Raw genomic sequence first — 22,087 nt, 5'->3', positions numbered from 1 at the left:
TCTGATGATACTAATATTAAATTTTGAGGGTTTTAAGAAAATATAACAGCAAAATATCATGAGGCAGGGCCATTATTTATGAGCTTAACTTTTTAATAGACAGCAGTGTTACAATTTATTTAATAATAACTTATACAGTATACAAGGTGATAGCTTATAATTCTTAGAATATTTCTATGAGATAGGTAAAGCTATTATCATAATCTTGCAGTTGGAGAACCTAGGGCATGGAGAGATTGTTTGTCCATCAAGACACAGTGTGAGAGTGGAAGAGGCAGTCTTTACCCCAGAAGCATAGATTTAGCATCTGTGTCTTAACACTCCCTGTATTTCTCTCCTAAAACTTTCATATCCAAATAGAACTTTCAAAGTATTCAACTTAAGAGTTTCATTGCATTGATTTCTCTGTTTAAGACAAAGTTACTTACTTTGAGTTACTTCAAGTTCATTTTTTCAAAGAGAAAAAAGACAAAGCCTTGTGGAAAACCAAGCCAGTTGCTAGTGGGAGGATTAAGAGCCATTAGGAAAGCACAGGGGAGAGTGAGTGTTTGGAATACAGAAGTGGAAAAGTATAATACAGAGGGAGATGGCTAGCAGTATTAGAGGTTACAGAGTTCCTGGAAAAGTGAAAACTACTCATTTGGCTTATATAAACATAGAAATCATTGATGACTTGAAATTCCATTTATAGTACAGTAATCAGACTGGAATACAGACTAGAGATAGGAGAGAAGATGAAAAGATTCAAATGGTGAGGTTGGTAATTTGACATTGAAAGGACATGGAGATAGCCTGGATATAGTTAAAAGAGAAAGAATTAAAGGTGTGTGTGTGTGTGTGTTCTAAGAAAGCAAGAAATGATAAAAGAGTATAAGAGACTTTTGCTTAGTTTACATATGTATAAATATAAGTATAGAGCTTTTATTGTTTGTTAGATGTTCTGAAGGCAAATAAACAAATCTTGTTTGTTTCCCTTGTATTAATGTTTTTATGTTTAAAGAAAAGCATGGAAGAAAGCTGAAACATAATTTTGATTTGTTTGCAGAAAAAGTATATGGCATTAAAACATTTGTAAAAATAAAATCACATTTTAAAAATTCCTTATAAATGTTGTATAAGGGGGTGGTTTTTAATAATGGTAAAGAGTTTGAAAAATATAAATGCTAACAGAGCTGTTCCTAATTTATTTGTAGATGATTTTAGAATTTTTCCTCATATAAAAGTTAGAAAATTAGCAGAATAGTCTGTGATATCATTTTATGCCTGAAGAGAATGTGCTGCAAACTTTTTGACCATGACACAAAACTTAATTATAAAGGAAGCAATTATTCTGGTTAGGAAAAGTTGATGATTTATGGGGTGACTCAGGGTTAAGGTCTGAAGCACTCATGTCATTTCCTCCCATCCCCCATATCAAGTGACTTACTCATTTTGGATTCCAGTTTGTTTAACTTTTGACCCCATCAGCAAATCTGAACACTAGCACTTAGTTGATTTTTTTCTGAAATATATTACGACTAATCATTGTATGATACTTTTTCAACACATTGCTACTAACCTACGAGGAATGTCCTATGATTGATAGACTCTGAGGAGTTGTCCAGTTCATAATATGAACATCATAGTAGAAGCCAGGAGGATGGATGAGTAACTGCAAGTAGAAGTACAGTTCCCAATTAAATAGGTTAATACTTTTAAACTCTGTTTCTCCTGCCTGGTTATCAACACCTTGAGGTCAATAATCCTGTTTTGTCTTAGTTATTATAATCCTATTTTCAGTACACATATAATGCTAGGTGTGTAGCAAGTATTGAATAAAGATTCAATGAACCAATAATCTGATAGCATATTCTGAATTAGTTGTTGCCAGTACCATAAAATGCCAGAAAATCTGTGATGGATAAGCATTTTAGTTATTTTTATCTAGATCATCTGAGTCTCTTGAAAATGTAAAATAAATCACTGGTAAAATGTGGAGAAAAGGGAACTATCACCACTGCCAGTGAGAATATAAATTAGTATAGCCATTATAGAGAATAGTATAGAAATTCCTTAAGAAAATCAGAACTACAATATAATCTAGAATACCACTACTGTGTGTGTGTGTGAGATATCATCATAAAATGACATAGGTTTATTGCAGTAATCTAACATATCCATTAATGGATGACTAAATAAAGAAAACATTGATATACATGTACACAATGGAATTATTCAGCTATAAAAAAATGAAATCCTGTTGTTAGTGGCAACACGAATGGAACTGTAAGACCTGGACGTTAAGAAAGACAAATACTGCATGTTTTCATGATTTGTGATAGCCAAAAATATATGAGGACATTAAAACAGTGATCACTATAAACTAAGAAAGGTGGGGGGTGAGGAAGTAAAAAGTGAAATTTAATAATGAGTACTAAAACATGGTTAGATAAGAGAAATTGGTTCCGGAATTTTATAGCACTGTAGGGTAACTTTGGTCTATAAAAATTTATTATATATTTTCAAAATAACCAAAAAAGAATCTGAAGTTTTGCAACGCATAAAAGTGATACATATTTGAGCTGGAAATGTTAATTGTCTTGATTAATCATGATACACTCTACATTATATATCCATATTGAATTAACTATACCCCTTAAAATATATATGTAAAGATCATATGCCAATTAAAAAATATAAAAATCAAGTGCATTTCAAAAGGCTTAGTACCATTTTACATAAAGGAAACTAGATCTAGTTTAACAGCTCTGTGTTTTAGAGTTAGAGCAGAAACGTGGTAATTCATAGAAATTATTTTTTAATTAGGAGGCTAAACAGAATATGGTATCATTTTAAGCTTGAGAATGAGTATGTCCCAGACCCAGTAAGTTCCATACCTAGAGAGGCCATCTATCATGTGTGTCAGTGATGTCCCAGAAAGATAGAAATGTGCTAGCATTTTCTCTGCACAATGCTTGCTCTGTAAATGGAAGATATTTAAGTGTGTCAACTTAAATTGTTGCACTTTTCCTAGACTATTTTCAGTAATTTACTAGAACCCTCTATGTCTGGTTACAGAACATGTTGAAGTATAATAAACCCTATTTATCTTACACAGTTTACATTTTGCAGTCTTTTCCATTCCATGTTTATTGTTGTTTCACTTTATGTCTTACATTTTTATTGTTTTATAATGTAGTTCCATAGGCTTTGGGATTTCCCGTCACCCTCCCAAGTTCCCTCCACTCCCCTCCTTGATTTCCCCTCTAGTGTTAACAACGGGTGTTCCTTCAAGAGCATTCCATTCTTTTAAACATAAGCTCAGTGTATCTTACTCTATTAAAGAATGAGTGTGCCTTTGAAATTCCTTAAAGTATGCTTTGAATTAGCAGCTTTTGAGTATCTATTCTAGTAGAGGTACAAGCAATGTGAACTAAAGGGAATAAATGACATATAATAAATAAATAGTATGACTACCTACCTGGGCTTCAGAAATATTACCTCTGGCTGAGTCTGATGCTTTTTGGCTACTGTTTCAGTTTCCACTGCTCTTTCTGGTACCATACCTTTCTCCCACACCCCCAACCCCCGCTTTTATCTAAGGAATCATACTTATTTTTTCCCAGCATCATTATTTTGAGGTTCATCCTCAATATTGCTTGTACCAGTAGTCCATTCCTCTGTTGATAAATATTCTGGTATAAGGAGCAAGCAAAATTTGTTTTACACTTTCCGCTGCTGGGTTCTAATAGTAAGGCTACTGTGAATATCTATGTACAAACTTAGAGACACACATACTTTGATTTCTCTTGTGTTAGTACATGAATGGAATGGTTAGGTTATATATTAGGGGAACATTTAGGTTCTTATTAAGTTGCCAACCATTTTCCAAAGTGGTTGAGCTATACATTCCTATCAGCAGTATATGGGAATTGTAGTGCTGCTGCATCTCCACCAACACTTGATATAGACACTCTAACTGTAGCCATTCTAACAGGTATATAGTTATATCTCATTGTAATTTTAATTTATATTTCTCTAATTATTAATAGTTTTGATGATCATTTTTTGTGCTTACTTGCCGTCTACAAATGTTTTTTGGTGTTGTGTACATTTTTGTTGGATTGTCAAATAATTGACGAGAAGTTTTTGGTGTGTGTGTACATTCTATTTAGCAGTGGCTTAGAACAGCACACATACATTATCTCATTTTTCAGCAACAAATTGTTTATTTTTACTAGCCTATTGTAGTTACAAAGGATATGGATGATAAGTCAAAGGGAAGGGATGCACAGGGCAACATACATGTGAAGGGACACAGGAATTCCATACCCCATCTGGGTTCATCAGGCATCTCCTGTGTTCCTCAGTCCAGATGCTTTGAAAGTTTTTTGTATTTTCTAGGTTACAAGTCTATAAATGCATGATTTGGAAATATTTTCTGCAAGCTCATTGCTTTTCTTTTAATTTCCTTATCAGGTTTTCAAAAAGCAGAAATCCTTAATTTTGATGAAATTAAGTTCGTTAGCTTTTGCCTTTATGGATTTTTTTATGTTCTAACAAATTTTTATTTGCCTAACTTAAGGCGATAAAGATTTTCTAAAATGTTTACTTCTAAAAGTATTACATTTTAGGCTTTAGACTTAGACCTGGGATCCATTTGGAGTTTTGTATATGGTACATGGTTATAAAATCAAAGTTAATTTTTTGCACATGGCTCTATCCAGTATTATATGATATCAATGCAATGTTTTCATTCAGTATATTTTAAAGGAAGAATTAAAGCAAAGCCAAGTTAAAAACATATGAGGCTGTCAGTTTTCTTTTCTTTCTTTCTTTTCTTATTTTGTTAGATTGCACATTTTGTTGGAACTTCTTAAAACAATATCCTGTGATTGAACTTCTTGAACCTCAAATTTCTAGTCTGCATACTTAACCAGTGAAATGTCATTTATATGTTCCTTGGAAACATAACATATACTGTGGCTAATTATAGCAAAAATGTAATGGGTAGCAGAAGATATTGCCAAACCAAAATTCTAGAGACCAGTGAGACAAACATGTGTGTGCCAAGGTAGATCACAGTGCTAGAAAATAATACAGAAAAATAAACCGAAGAGGAAAAATAAGATTCTTGAAGGAACTGTCTGCTTTTTGTCCATTAGTGGTTTGTCTGTCTTAGTTTAAAAAGTTTCACAAGCCGACATTTAGATGAATTATATATATATTATGTACACAATACACAATATGTATTATACATGTATACTCTTACATATATTCTGTACATGAGCAGTTTATGCAGTCTTATTCAGAAGTAAGAAAAAAAAGTTTTCACTCAATTTTGAACCATTTTTTTTTAGTTTAATGGAGGAAAATAACTTATAGGGGCCAATGCTGTATTTTCTTTTTTAGATAATCAAGTAGGTGAGTTTTAGAGTTAGATAAACTCTTTTTTAATTTATCTGAGAGCTGGATAGAGCTTCCATCTGCTGGTTCTAGGCCCACAAGGACCTACAATGACGCTTCAGCACAAGCTGAACTCAGCTAGGTATCCCACATGGTGGCAAGAACCCAATTACTGGAGCCATCATTGCTGCCTCCCAGGTTGCACAGCATCAGGAATCTGATCGCACTAGTCAGAGGCAGGCACTCTAACATGGACAGGTGTCTTAATTGCTAGGCCAAATGTCACCCCTAAATCTGGGTTTTAACCAACACTGTGTCACTGCTTACAAGTGTGAATGCTTGAGGGAAATGCTTTTCAAAGCCTCAGAGTCCCTGTACAGTAATATAAAGTTACTTATTGGTGTCTTGAGACACTAAGTGGAGTAGTAAATCAAGTACTGGCACAGTAATCAGCAGATAGTAGATGTTCAATATATTTCTTTCTGTCAGCAAGAGATTGATTTTTGAAATAATGGCTACTCTATGAGGAACCCATATAATGATAGGACAAGGGGGGAAAGAGAGGAAAGAGCCAGTTTCCATTAGAGTTAGCAAAATCATCCATGACTTAACTCCCTTTTCCTTCCAACTCACCAGAGAAACTCATTTGAATTTTATTTTTCTGTGTCATCCAGCAGCAGACAGCAAATATACATATTTGGAAAAGCATTGAAACTTACAAGGTTGTACCATAGTGATATGACATGACATTCATTATATAACAGGTTTATAAGAGTTTGATTTATCTTTGTCCATTTGGAGGAAGAAAAATAAAAATATTTCTTAAAAGATTTATTTATTTGAGAAGCAGAGATGCAGATGGAGAATGAAAGAGAAATCTTCCACCTAATGGTTCACTCCCTAAATGGTTGCAATGACCAGGCCAAAACCACCAGCCTGGAACTTCCGTGTGATGCTGGCATCACAGGTGGCAATTTAACCTGCTGCTTTGAAGCTCTGGCCCTGGGAAGTCAAAAATATGAAAGGGCTCTTACAGTCTCCTCAATTGTCTGCAGCCTCTTCTAATAGCCTTTAGGAGTAAAAATGGTTTGAGTTCTTTTTTGTTTTGCACCAGCAGTTCATCCTTTACTTCCACTTTTCCACCAACTTTTTGAGGTATCCTTATATATTGGTTTTTTAAAACTCACTTCAACATAGGTTTAATAATTTTTAACTGATGCACCTACACAAGGTTGAGATTCATTTCTCACTTTCAGACAAAGTCTACTACATTTTCGATATATAATAACAGCCCAAATTTATTAAGAATATAAAAATGATAATTGAATTCAGGTTATAAAATAGCTCAAATTTATTTTTATGAAGCACTTCACTCTGGTTTGAGTCAGCTATTTAGTTTTTTATTTGCTTTTTTTATTAAAAATATAAGCACAAGTCATCTTTATCATACAGAAAGAAGTGACTGAATTTCTGTGTATATATGTTTCATGGTTATTTGAAAGCTATTATTCTCCAAAGATTATTGGTCTTATTTTCATTTTAGAGTAGAGAGACTATCATAGCTCTTTAGATAAAATATTTACTAGAATTAAAAACTCCAGCCTAAATTGTTTTTTAGTTTATTGTAGTCTTGTGACTTGAAATCTAAAATTATAAAGGTATATTTTCCATCTACCAAAATAAAATTCTTAATTTCAATTTAAAACTAACACCCCTATTTTAGAAAGGCAAATACCAAAACAAGCTTTTTTTAAAAGCTGGCAGGCCATTTCTGTTGTTATTTTTTGTTGTTCTGAGAAAAAATATAAATGTGAAATATCTTCAGAACAGATTTCTTTCCTAAAATCTTTTAAGAATTGATTGTATTACCCCAAACACTTGATTCACACTAAGTTATGACTGTCTACTTGAATAACTGTTATATATATAATATACACATATATGTATATTATATATATGTAAACATATATATAAGCGCTCTCATAGCAGCTGAGTGTCCAAATATAAACAGTAAACAGAAGAAAAAAGTTAATTATTCCAATTTAAACAGTACATATTTATTGAAGTATCACACTATGTGATTATTGTTAACCAAAGATTTGAAAAATGCTACTGCAGAATGGTAACTAAGTTAGTCTGTGTGATTATAGATTGAATACTATGTCTAATTATAATACTGTATTTCATAAATGTGTATAATTAAAATTATGATTTAAAAAAAAAACTAAAACCCATATCCCAGAATTAACTTGTGTGGAAATCAACCATATTTTCCTTTCCCATACTGGAAATTCATGGCTTGACAGATATTCTGACCAAAAATAATTGTATATATGTTCTTACAACTGAAGTTATCCTCTAGTTACTATTATTTAATGAGAGGATGTGATCAATTTTCTGCCATTTATCCAACAAGATGTTTAAATATAGATGATGTTCCTGGCTGTTCTCACTACAAAGAATCAGCAGTAAACACAAATAAGTCCTTATACATTAAGAGCTTATATTTTAGAGACAGATATAGATAAACATATAAAGATGGAATTGAGTATTTTAGTTTGCGATAAGCAAAATAAAGTAAGTGGGCAGAGAGTAATCTTAAATATTGAGAGGTTACATTTTTCAGCTTGAAGCTTAAATTATTTGACTTATGTTTTTCAATTTTCTTTTGACTCCAGTTGGTTGATAATCATTAAAAGCAATGAATTCATTGTTAAATATTTTTATGTGCTAATCTAAAAAAGCAAGCTCCAACAAGTGGATCTATTAATGGAGGTGCCTGAAACAGAATAAAATCTTTGGTTAATCATTACTTTACTTTTAGCGGTAAAGTCTGCAGCTCATGAAATTTGTGATTCTGGAGTGGTTTCAGGTTGCACCAGCCACTGGGGAGCCTGTTGATGTTGCACTGAGTTACAGATTATTATTCAGTTGAGAAGTCTTATGCTTTGGCGTTTTTCTTACATCTTCCTTTCTCAGTTGAAATCCTGTATTTTTGCCAAATAAAACAAACCTCATACTAATAAGAAGCTATAAATAAACAGTAGGAGCATGAGTCAGAGCCAGCATCACCCTTCTGCTTCTGTGTACCTCTTAGGCACTCCCCAGCGTGTCCATTTTACACAAACATGGAATACTGCGTAACTACTGTTCTACAGAAGAACCCCAACTATTTGAGTGAAAGCCATTTTTTTTTTTTTAGAACTAAACAATACTGTAGAAATAAAAAATAGAATGTAAACTCAGTATACTGTTGAGGGGAAAAAAAATTATTTCCTATTCTTTCTGTATACAACTTTTTTAGATCAGTCCAGACACTTGTTAGATCTCCAAAATGGACTTTGATGAGATGTAACAGAATTGAGCAGTTTTTCATGGCAAAAGGCAGATAAGTTGCTTAAAACTCTCAGGTCCTGTCCGAAATTTTACCCTGTTTTGCATCAATAATTTCGTTTTTATTCATTTGGCAATGTTCACTGAACACTTACTGTTACAAAAAACAGTGTTACCAAAGAATACATAAAAGCAAATAAGCTAAAATCCATGTTCTGAAGGAATTTATAATAATGAAGTGAAGTGACTTATAAATCCAAAATTATTACAATTAATAATTATTAAATTAATATTTATCAATTATTATTAATAGGAACAATAAAAGATAATGCAAGATACTCTGAGATTACAAATAAGATGACTATTATTTATGAAGCCCTCACTGTCCTGGCTGTTACATACAAGCTTATTTCATTCAGTTCCTTCCATAGCTTTATGAGGCAAATACTGTTAGTGCCAAGAACACTAACTTCTTTGCAGGAGGAGGAAGTGGTATCAAGGAAAGCTCTTCACGAAACAGTCCTGGAGTTGGTTGTGGGAGAACAGCAAGGCACAGAGGGGGAGGAAGATGGGGCAGTATGTCATTTCACACACGGAGGTGAATGTCCACCTCATGAAAGAACTGCTTTTGGAATACAGAGCAGGTTGGGAAAATAAAACATGGCAGAACCCAGATCATGAAGGAACTCGTGGGTCATGCCTAAAGAATTGGATTCTTCCCCTATGAAGACAGAAATATGACCAGACTTGCATTTCAAGAAGAGAACGCTGCAATTGTTTGCACAAGGCATTTAGAAGGTTTTTTACTTTTAAAAGAAGTGAGTCTTTTAAAGAAAGAATTCTCTTCCAGCATTGACTTAAATTTACTTTTGTTAAATGTTTACACAGCTCACTAAAAGCCAAACTCTAGAAATAGAGTTAATTTTACAACTGTAAAGCGACTATATTAATATTTACATACTAAATATGTAAATTTATACTCAAGGCATTGTGCTCTTTTGTGTATATTAGCTATTAGCTCTCAAAATGCCTTTTATGAGATAATTGTTTCTATAATGCTCATTATACAGACTAGGAAAACAAAACACGAGTAGTTTCCCTGAGTCACACAGCTAGCAAGTAAAAAAGCCAGGACTTGAACTTAGCAAACTTCATACCTTTAACCACAGTGCTTTATTGCCTCTTCTCGTCATTTAAAGGCATGTATACACATATTAGGTTTGGAGAATACTGAATTTGCAGTTACAATTTACAAGAGACACTTACAGAAAGTTGCGATCCTTTATGTCATCCATCTGTGAATATTTGTCCCTGTCCAAATTACTTGACTGGCTTTTATTAAATCCAAGTCTTTGAAGTATCCTGCCTGAGTTATCCTTGTTTATTTCTCCTGCTGCTTTCTCTACTCCTTGAGATCAAACCTAGGAATGTTCCTCTGCCCCATCCATGACAAGCCCTCCTTTATCTGTAGTTCCATTTTTTAACAGTTTCAGTTACCTGTGAAATTTTCAGAAATAAACAATTCATGTTTCAAACTGTGTACCATTCTGAGTAGCCTAATGAAATTGTGTGCTGTCTACCTAAGAGGTGAATCCTTCTGTTTCCTGTCATGCTCCACACTGTATCTGTCGCCCCCAAGAGTCACTCTGTAGACGTGTGGGGTGCCAGTAGCCTAAACGCCCGCAGAGCACCTGTGCCATTCATCTCACTTCATTTCATCGTGCAGGCACTGCATCATCTTACATCATCACAAAAAGAGAGCAAGTAAAATCACATATTTGAGGATAGGGAGGGATCTTGTCCATTTTATTATAAAATATTTTATAATTTGTATTCTGTTATTAGTTTGCGTAATTAATAAACTGAATTCCTTCACAGCTATGTATGTATTGGAAAAGACATATAGAGAATGGTACTATCCGCAGTTACAAGTTTACTCTGGAGTCTCGGAATGTAACTGCTAAGGGTAAAAAGAAGTTTCTCTCACTCACACACCACACGGATTCCCTCTTTCCTTATGTAATTCTACCGTATTCTTTTTTTTTTTTTCCACACACTTCTGCTAGACTTGAAGCAATCCCAACACAGAAGCCATCTTTGAATCCCCACCTTCTAATTGGGGCTGAATGTGGAGTTCTGCTTTGTTACTAGGAGTACCTTAACATGGCACAGGAGCAGTTGAGGCTAGAGGATTATGTCCTAACACCTGAAAGCTGTGCTGATTGACAGCCCTCTTCAGGAGCTGCTTCACACCCAGCCTGTGGTAATAGGTTTGCATGCAGTAAATGGGAATTTAGCTAAACTTTTTAGCTAAACTAGTATTTAGCTAAACTTTTAACTAGTTCTACATGATTTTAGCAGTCATGTGCTGAGCACCTTGTTTCATGTTAAGCCTTATTCCAGATGCAAAGGAAACAAATTAAGACTTAGTCCTTGTCCTTCAGTGTTTACAGTCTTACTAAGGTGACAACTCACAGTGAAACTAAGTACAATGCAGAACTTAAGAATAACACTTTTGATATAAACTTCAATAATTCATTCATAAAAGCCAAAGGCATGGACTTTACTATGTCTTTTGAAGATTTACTTATCTATTTGAAATGCAGAGTGACAGAGGAAAGAGAATGAGATAGAAAAGGTGACAGAAAGGAGAGAGAGAGAAAGAGAGACAGAGAGAAAACAAACTTAAGGAGAGATATCTTCCATCTGCCCCAGATGGAGCAGGTGGTTAATTTCTCAAGTGGCTGTAACAGCCAGGTCTGGGCCAGGCTGAACCCAGGAACTAGAACCTCCACCTGTGTCTCCCACATGGGTGCCAGGTTCCCAAGTGCTTGGGCCACCATCCACTGCTTACTCTGGCAGATTAGCAGAAAGTTGGATGGGCACTGGAACAGACAGAAGGAGAACCAGCACTCTGACAGGTGAAGCCAGTGTTGCAAGCAACAGCCCAAGCCTCTGGACCCAACGCCTGTTCTACCATGGTGCTATGTAGAGTGAAAGCAAAACAGTTCAGTAAAAGGAAAGTCATCTAAATAAACAGGGTGAAAATTTAGATGATTATAGAATTGTCTTATAATGCTGAAAGCCTTTGGGGAAAATTCGTTTTTTCATGTATTATTTTGGAATAATCTCAACCTTGTAAGTAACAATAGTAGTACTTAACTCCTATAAAGCATTTATGCAGGCTCATCAATTTTCAGCATTTCCCCTTATTTTCTTTCTCTACATACACACACACACACACACACACACACAAACACACAACTGATTTTTCTTAACTGAAGATAAGTTAAATACATTGGTCACTTTATTCCTTACATGTTTCCTAAAAAAAACAAGAATATACTCTCTATAACTACAGTTTATATCAAGAAATTTGACCTTGATATTTAATTGCGGCATCCAGATTCCAATTTGGCTAACTGTCCCCAAAAGATCAGAGGAGTCCTATAACTCCACATTTGTGATTTAAACAATAAGTTGTAAGAAGTAAGCCCCAGAGGTCAGAAGTTTGTTGATTTGATGAATATACCAGAGAGAAGTGAATCCCTAGTGATTTTCTAAGGAGTAAGGCGTGGGTAGGCCCAGGTTACCTGTAAAGGTGAATTACCGCCGCCTGGAAGGGAGCCTGGCTTTGCACAGCCCATTGAAGTCTGGATCCAAAGAGTCAGTATTTCATCAATCACGCATGTCAGTGCCAGCCTTCACAATCCTTAAAGGACATTACTGGGGGAACCTTTCTTGTTCTTGCTTCCTGTCCGTCAGGTTGGTAGTAACCGCAGGATGGGTCTGGAAAGCTGACGAGGGGTTTCTGCTACACATGTCCCTTGCTGCTCCAGCAGAGCCTGGCGGGTGCCCGGAAGCGGAAGCATCCAGCTGGGGCAGGTGCGACCAGGCACGTGGTTTCCTTCCCTGCTGCAAGGGCCGCTGGGAGCCCTGGTGTGTCATTTCCGGCGTAGTCTGTTGGGAGTTGGTGGTGGCAGCAGTGCAGACCCACGCTTAGTCTGTTGAAAACGGAGGGGTCCCGGTTGTGTCACTCTCAACATTTGAAATCTCTAGTTGCCATGGCTTCCCCACTGAAGCTAGAGCATGACATACAGGGGAAAGTAGATGCATTCCGGGCCCGTATCGCCCAGGAGGCCGAGGACCTGGTGTCCACCTTCTTCCCTCAGAAGCTGTCAGAGCTGGACGGTCGGGTCCAGGAGCTGCGCCTGCAGGATCTGTGGAGGATCCGCTCAGTGCCAGCCCCGGAGCCCCCAGCTGCCCCCGACCCCAACTGCGACTCCGTGGGGGATGGGCCCGACCGGGATCCTTCAGCTCTGCAGAGCCAGTCCCCGGGGAAGCTGCCTGCACTCCCCAGTGGCGGTGAGGGACAGCTGCTGCGGAGCAACCAGCATCTGGTGGAGCTGATCGAGAGGGTCAAACCGGAGATCGAGTTGCTGAGAGAGAAATGCAACACGGTGCGCATCTGGGTGCAGCTGCTCATCCCGAAGGTGGAGGACGGCAACAACTTTGGAGTGTCCATCCAGGAAGACACAGTGGACCAGCTGTGGACGGTGGAAAGCACAGCGGCCTCCTATCTGCGCCGCTTCTCCACGTACTACAACACCCGGGCCAAGCTGGTGTCCAAGATAGTGAAGTACCCGCAAGTGGAAGATTATCGCCGCACCGTGGTGGAAGTCGATGAGAACGAGTACCTGAGTGTGCGTCAGATCCTACTGCATGTGCGGAACCAGTATGCCACTTTGCACGATGTGATCCTCAAAAACATCGAGAAGATCAAGACCCCACGGAGCACCAACACCGACAACTTATACTGAGATCCTCTCTCCACCCCACTTCCCTTCTGGGGTAGTTTGAGCTGTGTAGGCGGCTTCAGAGCTGGTTGTTAACCACAGGTGATGGAACGACCAGTAGTGTGCATTCCCTCTAGTTAGATTTTCACACAGCGAATTCTCATACTGATCCTCTTTGAGTGTAACTTTTTCCTCTTGGAAGGAGAATGGGGACAGACCATCTGTAGAATGTGGTAAGGTGGGACAAGGAGAAAGGACTACCGTTTTCTAAAGCAGGTTTGAGGATTAGTGTTGGCCAAGTTTCCTTTATTATGGCATTGATGACATTCAGTGGTTTGGGTTAACTTGAAAACTAAAGTTTAAAAGAAAGTTGAATGATGCTTTTCCTGGTTCTGCTGTATGTTACTTTGTTCAATCTCAGAAAGGCTCCTTTGACACTGACATCTGTAGCTTTGCAAGGGAAAGGAGGTGAAAGTGATGTGTGTTTATATCATTGTATGCCTCTAGTTTAGCAGATTTCTGAAATAAAACTTGGTTATAACATTTTATAATGGCTTAAGTGTGTTTATCTGACTTTTAGTTTTCGAGTGTATAAGATTTCCTTCCTCTTCAGTTTGACCATACCTTTTGGGGGGGGGTTTTGCAACTCTTGTTACATACGGAAAACGAGCCTGTGAAGAGCAATAGATTCTAATTCCTCTTAAGGAATGAGTGTCCACCTGCCTTAGACTGTGATCTAGGAAGGTAGCTTCCTTGCACGGTTTCTGCCATCTCAGCATCTTCCAGTTCCCTTTAACACAGTTTACAAGTCCTGTGTGCCCATGTGTCTCGTCAGTCCACCGCGAATACTTCAAGGTTTATGTTCCATGTGTGTGCTTTCCATCTTTGTTGATTTCCACCTCCCTTTCCCTTTTGTGAGATATTTCTTACAGGGCCTCAGAGTTTCCCTCTCATATGAGTCATTCTTTAAAGATTCTAAAACGTGACTTTGGATTCTCCCCTCTCCCCGCCCCCACCCACCTGCTTTTGCTGCCTGGTTGAAGGGAAACTGTTATTTATAGTCCTCATGAGTGAACTATATGCTATTTTTAAAATTCAGTCTTTCCAGTTTGCATTGCAGGTTAAAGCAAATTACTGTACCATGCATTGTCTCATGCATCAGGAAGAGTTTCTTGCTAGTGACATGTCATCACAGGTCCTCTATCCATAACGTTTTTTTTTTGTTGTTGTTGTTGTTGTTGTTTTGTTCAGAATTTCATCTTTTCTGGTAAAAATACTCTAACCAGATAAAGTCAAAATACCTTTATTTTCACTATGAATTCTGTTGGAATATATTTATTACTCAGCACTCTCTGTGGAAGTTATTTGGTACAAATTTAGTAAAAGGGTGAGTGGAAGTTATTTCTTGATGGATTACTTTAATGTAGAAATAAGATTATTCCTGTGTACAATTCTGCACGAAATTCCTGTGTACAATCATTTCCTTTTACTCATTCAGTTAATTGGTCTGTGTCCAAAATTTTTTATATTTTCAAGACTCTGCAAGCATGAAGTATAGCTGATCTTTTAGTGTACTTTAAAGTAGTACCTACATGCAGCAAATTTATTACATGAATTTTGTATGGAAGTTATGGGGATTTAAGCTTACTTTTTGTGACACACAAGATGTTGAAATTTCTTCTACCCTTATGTAAGATCCTCTGAAAATAGGTAGCGATATCAGTTGCAAACTAGTGTCTTTTTTTTTTTTTGAAAAGATATATTTATTTGAAAGGCAGAGTTAGAGAGAGGTAGAGACAGAGTTCTTCCATCCACTAGTTTACTCCCTCAATGGCCACAGTTTGTCAGAGTTGGGCCAACAGAAGCCAGGGCCGGGAGCTCCATGCAGGTCTCCCATGTAAGTGCAGGGGCCTAAGGACACAGACTTGGGCCATCTTCTGCTGTTTTCCCACATTCATTGGTAGGAAGCTAGCTTGGAGGTGGAGCAGCCAGAACTTGAATGGGCACCCACATAGGATGTGGGGATTGCAGGTGGCTGATTAAGCTGCTATACTACCGTGCCAGTCGCTAATATCTATTATTAATGCTTGTTTGTAATGCCACTTTTTTCTTTGTTTTATCTTTGAAAAGATTTAATAAGGTAATTTCTTGTTACAAATGAACATTAAGTTACCTTCAGAGCTTACTAAAAATAGGAGCATAATATTGGTTTGTCTGATTAGTTCTAACTGATCCCTTCCCCATTCTCCACTAACAGTAGACATCACTGTTGCATGAGAATTTTTCTTTTTAGAGTTTAATCATTAACAATATGTTTGGGTTGCCATGGGTGCAAAACACTGTGAACCTTTATTGTACAGATTTGATTCTAAAAACTGCTGTAAGAAATATTTCCTAATAGGCTCACCTCACATGTAAGGGAGAGCTATTTTCTTTTGCCTATTTCTTTTTGTTTAAACTCTAATTGTTGATGTGGAGATTTTTATTTTACTTGGGTAGAACATAATATACATTAGCTTTTTTTCTGAGGTAGTGTTAGTGTTTTTCCGGGAAGTACCTGACTCTTGGTGTTTGTTTTTCGTTTTGATTGTTTAACCTGAAGGAATAAAGAGAATACACTTTATTCTTTATTATGAGTGAATTAACTTGAGACAGAAAATTGTATTTTAACTTCCATTTAAAAACTTTTACCTGTGATTATATCTAGAAAATGAACTTTATACCTGGGTATTTACTAAAATGTGGAGAGTTATTTGTTTATTCTGACCTCTACAGATTAGAAATATTCATAAATGGGTTTAGTGGAAACTTTATTTTTAAAATAATCTCCTAAGTATATAATAAGACAAAATGAGTTTATTCTTTTTTATACTTACACAAATCGGCTCTTAAGTAAAAACAATAACAAAAAAAGATACTGCCTAATAGATATCTGCTTATATTTCACATCCTTCTAAAGCATTCTCTTTATTTCACTTATAAGGTTAGTTATGTCTGACTCAGAGAAGTGCCAGGAACAGAACACCAGTTCATGCCATTTGACAGGCATTTAATTGCACACAAGTATGTATTAGACAATATAAAGGGAAGTCCAAATGTTGCTTAATTTTCCAACCAAAGTTAATCATCCAAGTTTTAAATATCTGCTTGGTGCATAGTAAAATCGTCATCTTTTCCTTGTCCCTTTTACTCCTAAACTGTCAAACTGTATGCCAGATTGAAATAAATTGTCTCCAATCCCAGACATACCTTTTACTAAGAAAATAAGCAAGTGCTTTGTAGTTAAAGATGTCTGTTATTTGCATTTTGCTTCTTGTTCTAACACTATATCAAGCTAAAGTGGCATAGGAATGCTTTCATAAGAGTTCTACTTCTGCAGAAATTAATCTCTGTGATTTTTCCCTTTCTTGCAAATGTTTGAAAAGGCTTTTATAATAACAAACTTGCTTTAGAAACTGGTATTAACACATAATATTCAGAATAAATCATTTACTTGCATTTGTATTAGACTTAAAACCTTAATTTTGTTCCTTTTGGGACTTTTACTAAATATTATTTATGTATTTGAGAAGCAATGTGAGCTCCCATTCACGGGTTCCTTTCCCAGATGCTCTGGCTGGGCTCAGCTGAAGCTGGGATCCAGGATGCCCCTGCTTGTCCCAAGCACCACCTTCAGCAGTGCACCTGATGCTTGTGTTAAGGCTCTGTTCCCTAAATGTAGCTACAACTCAGCCCCTGCTCTTTACTTTGACTTCATAGAAAGCTGGACAATTAGGCCTAAAGTAATGGTGGGAACCAAAGGGACTAAGAGTAAAAGCCCCTGTCTTGTGCAGAACATTGAGTCAGGACAACACAACACTAGACACTAACACAGTTGTTAACCATCACTCCTACCAGTAGCTGTTCCCCATTATCATTACAGATAACCTAAATATGTCTAAGTGTTAGTTTCTAGGATTTTAAATTTTAAGGGAGTATCTGATTAGCAAAACTTAGGTCATGTTCCCTACCTGCCAGAAACGAGAGAAATTCTGTTCCTACCCCTTCAGATTCCTGTAGTTGTAGATACTTTCTTCCTTACTCCCCAGATCTTTTCTGAACTCCTATTGACCACATTAGGATTCATAACAGCATCTGGTCAAAGCACAAGAAGCAAAGGGAGACAGTGCTAATAAAATCAGAAGTGAAAGCACATTCCTAGGGACGGACAGATGTTAGGAGTTGTCAGCCCTTTGGAGAACGACATATGCCACAAGCAGGACAGACTGGGAGGGAGGAAGTGCTGTGCGCCACAGTGGAACTGATAGACTGGGAGGTCTAGACGGGATAACAGGACATTGGAGGAGGGGAGGGCAGAAGAAGAGATACGTTAGACACACGATGGCTGCCCAGATTCTTCAAATAACTAGGCCTGTGAAAAGATTAGGGGAGGGGCACTACAATTTAATTTTAAAAACTACATCCCTGCCAAAGAACCATGATGAAGTCTCCACAGAGGAAAAGACCCCTTATCTGGTGTAATTCAAATAAAATTGAACTTTTTGCATTCATTTTTTAAGACTGATTTAGACATGGTAACATATCCAAAAGAAATACAAATCCAGTGCCTCAGAATACTTGATAAGTTATGTAGGCCTTTAATGAATTCTCTTGAAGAGACTGCAAAGAGAATATTAGATCAAACTGTGGGCAGCAAATAGGATTTCTGCTCCTTGCAACCTCCTCCAGCCCCAGGCTTCCATACACTGCTGCAGTCTCTCTCTGGCTCTCCCTGCCCATCTTTTTCCTTTTTTTCCAACCTCCCCACTATTTCCCCTGATTACTCCTACTTTTTGAAGTATCAACCAGTTTTACTTCTTCCTGCTCCGTTCTCCACCATGTTACCTTGCCTCCATTACACACAAGGGCTGCCAACATTTTAAAAACTAAATCTCCCCGGAAAAAAGAGGGATAAAGTAGACACTGCGAATATTTTTGCTTCAGTTATTTTTGTCTCTGTTGTCCTTCAAATAGAAAGTAGAATTTGATGGTTTCTTCTTTTCTTGATCAATATTAGTATTTTTCAAAAGTAACAGTGGCAGATCATGATGAAAAGAGTATATAAAGTTTAGAGAGCAAATTACAAAGAACTTTTTCTTCTTTTTTGCTCCTCTAATTTTTAAATTTTCCTTTTGAACTTTATTTCTTTAAGTGGAACACATTTCATGTGTTTCATATGTGCAGTTTTAAGACTGTAATAATAATTCCAACTTTCCTTCCTTTCCTATTTTTTATTCTAATTTTTTTCAATGACATGCTTTCAGTTTACTTTACAATCACAAGTTTAATCCTGAACTAAGTAAAGAATTCAACAAGTGGTTGGTGGAAAGACCACTTCCTCAGAAGTATAGACAAAGGTATAATGAGAAATCAGGGATCAGTCATGATGCCTGTCTCTATCTCTATTTCTTGGTGGTGGAATGGTGCCTTCCAACTGTGAGGTTGAGGGGAATAAACCTGCATACATCTGCATTTCCTGTTTAGTGTTCATATTAATGCTACTGATTACATTCCTTCTATGACTTCCCTGACCAAAAGCTTCTTGGTATTTTTCCCTTTTTTTTTTTAGTCATTAAACTCTAAGAGAATTTCCTACATGTCAGACACTGTTTTAAGAATTGTTAGAAAGTAGCTTGTTTCATTTTTACTAACAATCTATGCAGTAGGTGTTGCTACTGTCCCTGTTTTACTGACGAGAGAGTGAGGGCACTGACAGATTAAGAAGCTTGGTCTTGACCACTAGGCTAGAAGTGAGGTGGTAGAGGCCGAGTTCAGTACCAGGCAGCCTATCTCAAGTCTGTAGTCTACTTTCTATCTTTGCATGCTGGCCAGTGTGGGAAAGCAAGTCCTAGAACTATCTGCATCAGAACCATGAGGATATATTTTTAAAACATGAAACTTTGTCTACCTCATACTTAACATATCAGCATACTTTTAAGGAGAATCGGGGAATCTAGTGTTTATATTATGAAGTTTTATAGGTGATTCTGATATGTATTCTTGGCTAAGAACAGCATAGAAGGACCTGTTACTACTGTCCCATGCTGACTTCTATCCCTTCTTCCTTTGACAAATAGATTACTTTCTAAAGGATATGAGATTATTACAGAATTTAAGATTGCTACACTTTAATTTGCCTTTAAAGCTGTTACTGCCTGAAATTTAAATAAAATTCTTTCTAGCAGAATACTTGACAAAATAACAAAAACAAATTTCCCACTTATTTCCTATAATGTATGTCATCAATGCACTTACACCTGAGAACTTACTGTTCCAGTTTTGATGATAATGAAGAAAACTGTACAAAGTTCTAGAAAGTAAACCTTGTATGATATGAAAAGAGAACTCTGCTAGATTATGGACTAGATCTGCCTTCATACCACAGTCCTTACCTTGAAATTGGCAGTAAAGCTCAGCTTCCAATGAGAGCAAGTGTTGAATTTGACCATTTTGCTAATCCAAGATCCTCAAAGAAAGTTTGCCTACTGCAGCAGCTAAAGCAGATTATGCAGGTTGAGCTTTAAATCTTAAGAGCAGTATAATAAGTGTAAGGAACATTTTTTTCTATCATTTTGTAATTTGCTTTTCACCATCAGCCTTTCCTAACATGAACTTCAGAAACATCTCCTTCCACAAAGTTGCAGAATATTAATGTGTAAGAGTCAATTAAAATATCGCCCTCTGTTTCCTTCCTGCCTTGTGCTACCTACATGCATACATGACTTTTGAATTCAGTTTAGTCTGCTTGGAAATGTTTTTAACTCAGCCCCAAATTTGAAATAGGACAGAAACATTTTAATTTGATCTAGCTTTAATGGTTTTTCTGCATTAGAAAGTCAAACCCCTCTCTGGAATCCAGTGGATGTGAGCCAGTCAGAAAATGTTAAGAGACCATTGTTGTTACCGTTGGCCTGGCATACAAAAAAATTTTTATTAATAGAGATCCATGTCTATCCAAGTGAAAGCTGCTGAGTGTCACAAGTGCTGCCTGTTGCAAATCAAGTTTGCTTCATTGCCAGGAGACATCATTAGATAGTAAATGCATTCCTTTCTATCAAAGATAAAGGGCTCCAGCTTCATGCAAGTTTGCTAATGCAGGAGAAACTGTCTTGTGTAGTAAAAAAGGAACTTGTAGATAATCTATTAATTAGTAAGACTGATTAAAACAAAGAATTCTTTAAAGATTTATTTATGTATTTGAAAGAGAGAAAGATGGGTGCAGTGGCCAGGGCTGGATTAGGGAAAGCCAGGAGGAGCTGAAGCTTCGTTCTGGTCTAACTGTGGCATGGGACACAAACTCTTGAACTATCTTCCACCAATTTCCCCAAGGCATTAGCAGGGAGCCATACTGGAGGTGGAACAGCTAGAGCTCAAACCAGTGCCCATATGGGATGCTGGTATCTCAGGTGGCAGCCTCACCTTCAATGCCAGTCTGCAAAGTATTATTTTAAAAAGATGTGTATGTATCTCTGTTTCATTTAATTTTACAAATGTGCATTCATGTGACAATTTTTGATATAGTATCTTTGCCTTTTCTTTGGTTATACACCCACTATTTAGAGTTCCATGTGACTTTGTTACACAAACTGCACTCTCAGTTCATCACCATAATTGCCAGTAAAATTTTAGTGGGAAGAATATATCAAGAAGCTAAATAATAAACATTTTTTTTCATATTATAAAAAATAGTCATAGTGGACTCTGATATCTTTGACCTTTACTTAGATTTTTCTTGGCCAAATAAATGCTTAAATGGTTAGGGTTAGCTTTAGGCTTTGAGTGACAGAAAATTAAGTTAGTGATGTTAAAAAAAATTTGAATTTTATTTCTGTTTTAATGTGTGAGCTCCCTAATCATCAGGATCATCCCCCCCCCCCCCTTTCTATCTTTTGCTCCATAATCCTTAACTTGGAGCTTACATCTCTTGGTGCGAGGAGGCTACTCAGCTTTTATGCTGTCTGGAAGGAGAAAGTAGTGGTAGGAGGGTTCCCCTTCACAATTACCACCCCATAGAGTTGCATGTAACTTCTCCTATCCCACTGAGTAGAATACATGGCTTCACCTGGTTGAACAGGAAGCTGGGGAACATAGTCATTATTCTGGTGGCTTCATGCCCAACCAAATATCATAGATCCCATTTCTATTCAAATATCAGGGAGAAAGGAAAGCGTATACTGGAGGGTAAATGGGAGTTTTTTGCATTGTTTCCCCAACAAAATTAAAACCTGGATTTGTTTCCTTAAAAAGAAAATACTCTGTAACACAGATGAATACATGCAGGAAACTATACCCCATAAATGGATTTCTTTTAAGATGACTGGTTACGAGGAAGTAGCTTTATTGTTCAGTTAACCAAAGAATATGTGCCTAGCAAAATCTGAAAAACAGTAAGATGAATGTAAGCAAAGAAAAAAAAAAAGATTCAAAATCATTCCTGTGAATTCCGAGACAGTTTTATCTCATGAAAGTCTATGCAAATATTAAATGAAGCAACCACACTAACCCCCGCTTCATAAATGTATATAATTATTTTT

General features: G+C 36.7%; 2 protein-coding genes across 2 annotated transcripts in view; both read left to right on the top strand.

The window, feature by feature from the left end:
• Window positions 1–22,087, top strand: part of ATF6 (activating transcription factor 6) — a 180,196-nt gene that overhangs the window by 111,624 nt on the left and 46,485 nt on the right. The gene's annotated exons all lie outside the window — the stretch shown is intronic.
• Window positions 12,544–14,055, top strand: LOC121171588 (proteasome activator complex subunit 3-like). Its single transcript, XM_041003329.1, has one exon. The coding sequence runs from the start codon at window positions 12,783–12,785 to the stop codon at window positions 13,536–13,538; it is 756 nt and encodes a 251-aa protein (XP_040859263.1). The 5' UTR covers window positions 12,544–12,782; the 3' UTR covers window positions 13,539–14,055.

The sequence above is a fragment of the Ochotona curzoniae genome, unplaced genomic scaffold, assembly GCF_017591425.1.
Source record: "Ochotona curzoniae isolate NIBS_2020 unplaced genomic scaffold, NIBS_Ocur_1.0 scaffold_2683, whole genome shotgun sequence".
Classification (NCBI taxonomy): domain Eukaryota; kingdom Metazoa; phylum Chordata; class Mammalia; order Lagomorpha; family Ochotonidae; genus Ochotona; species Ochotona curzoniae.
This window is presented reverse-complemented; position numbering and strand designations above follow the sequence as displayed.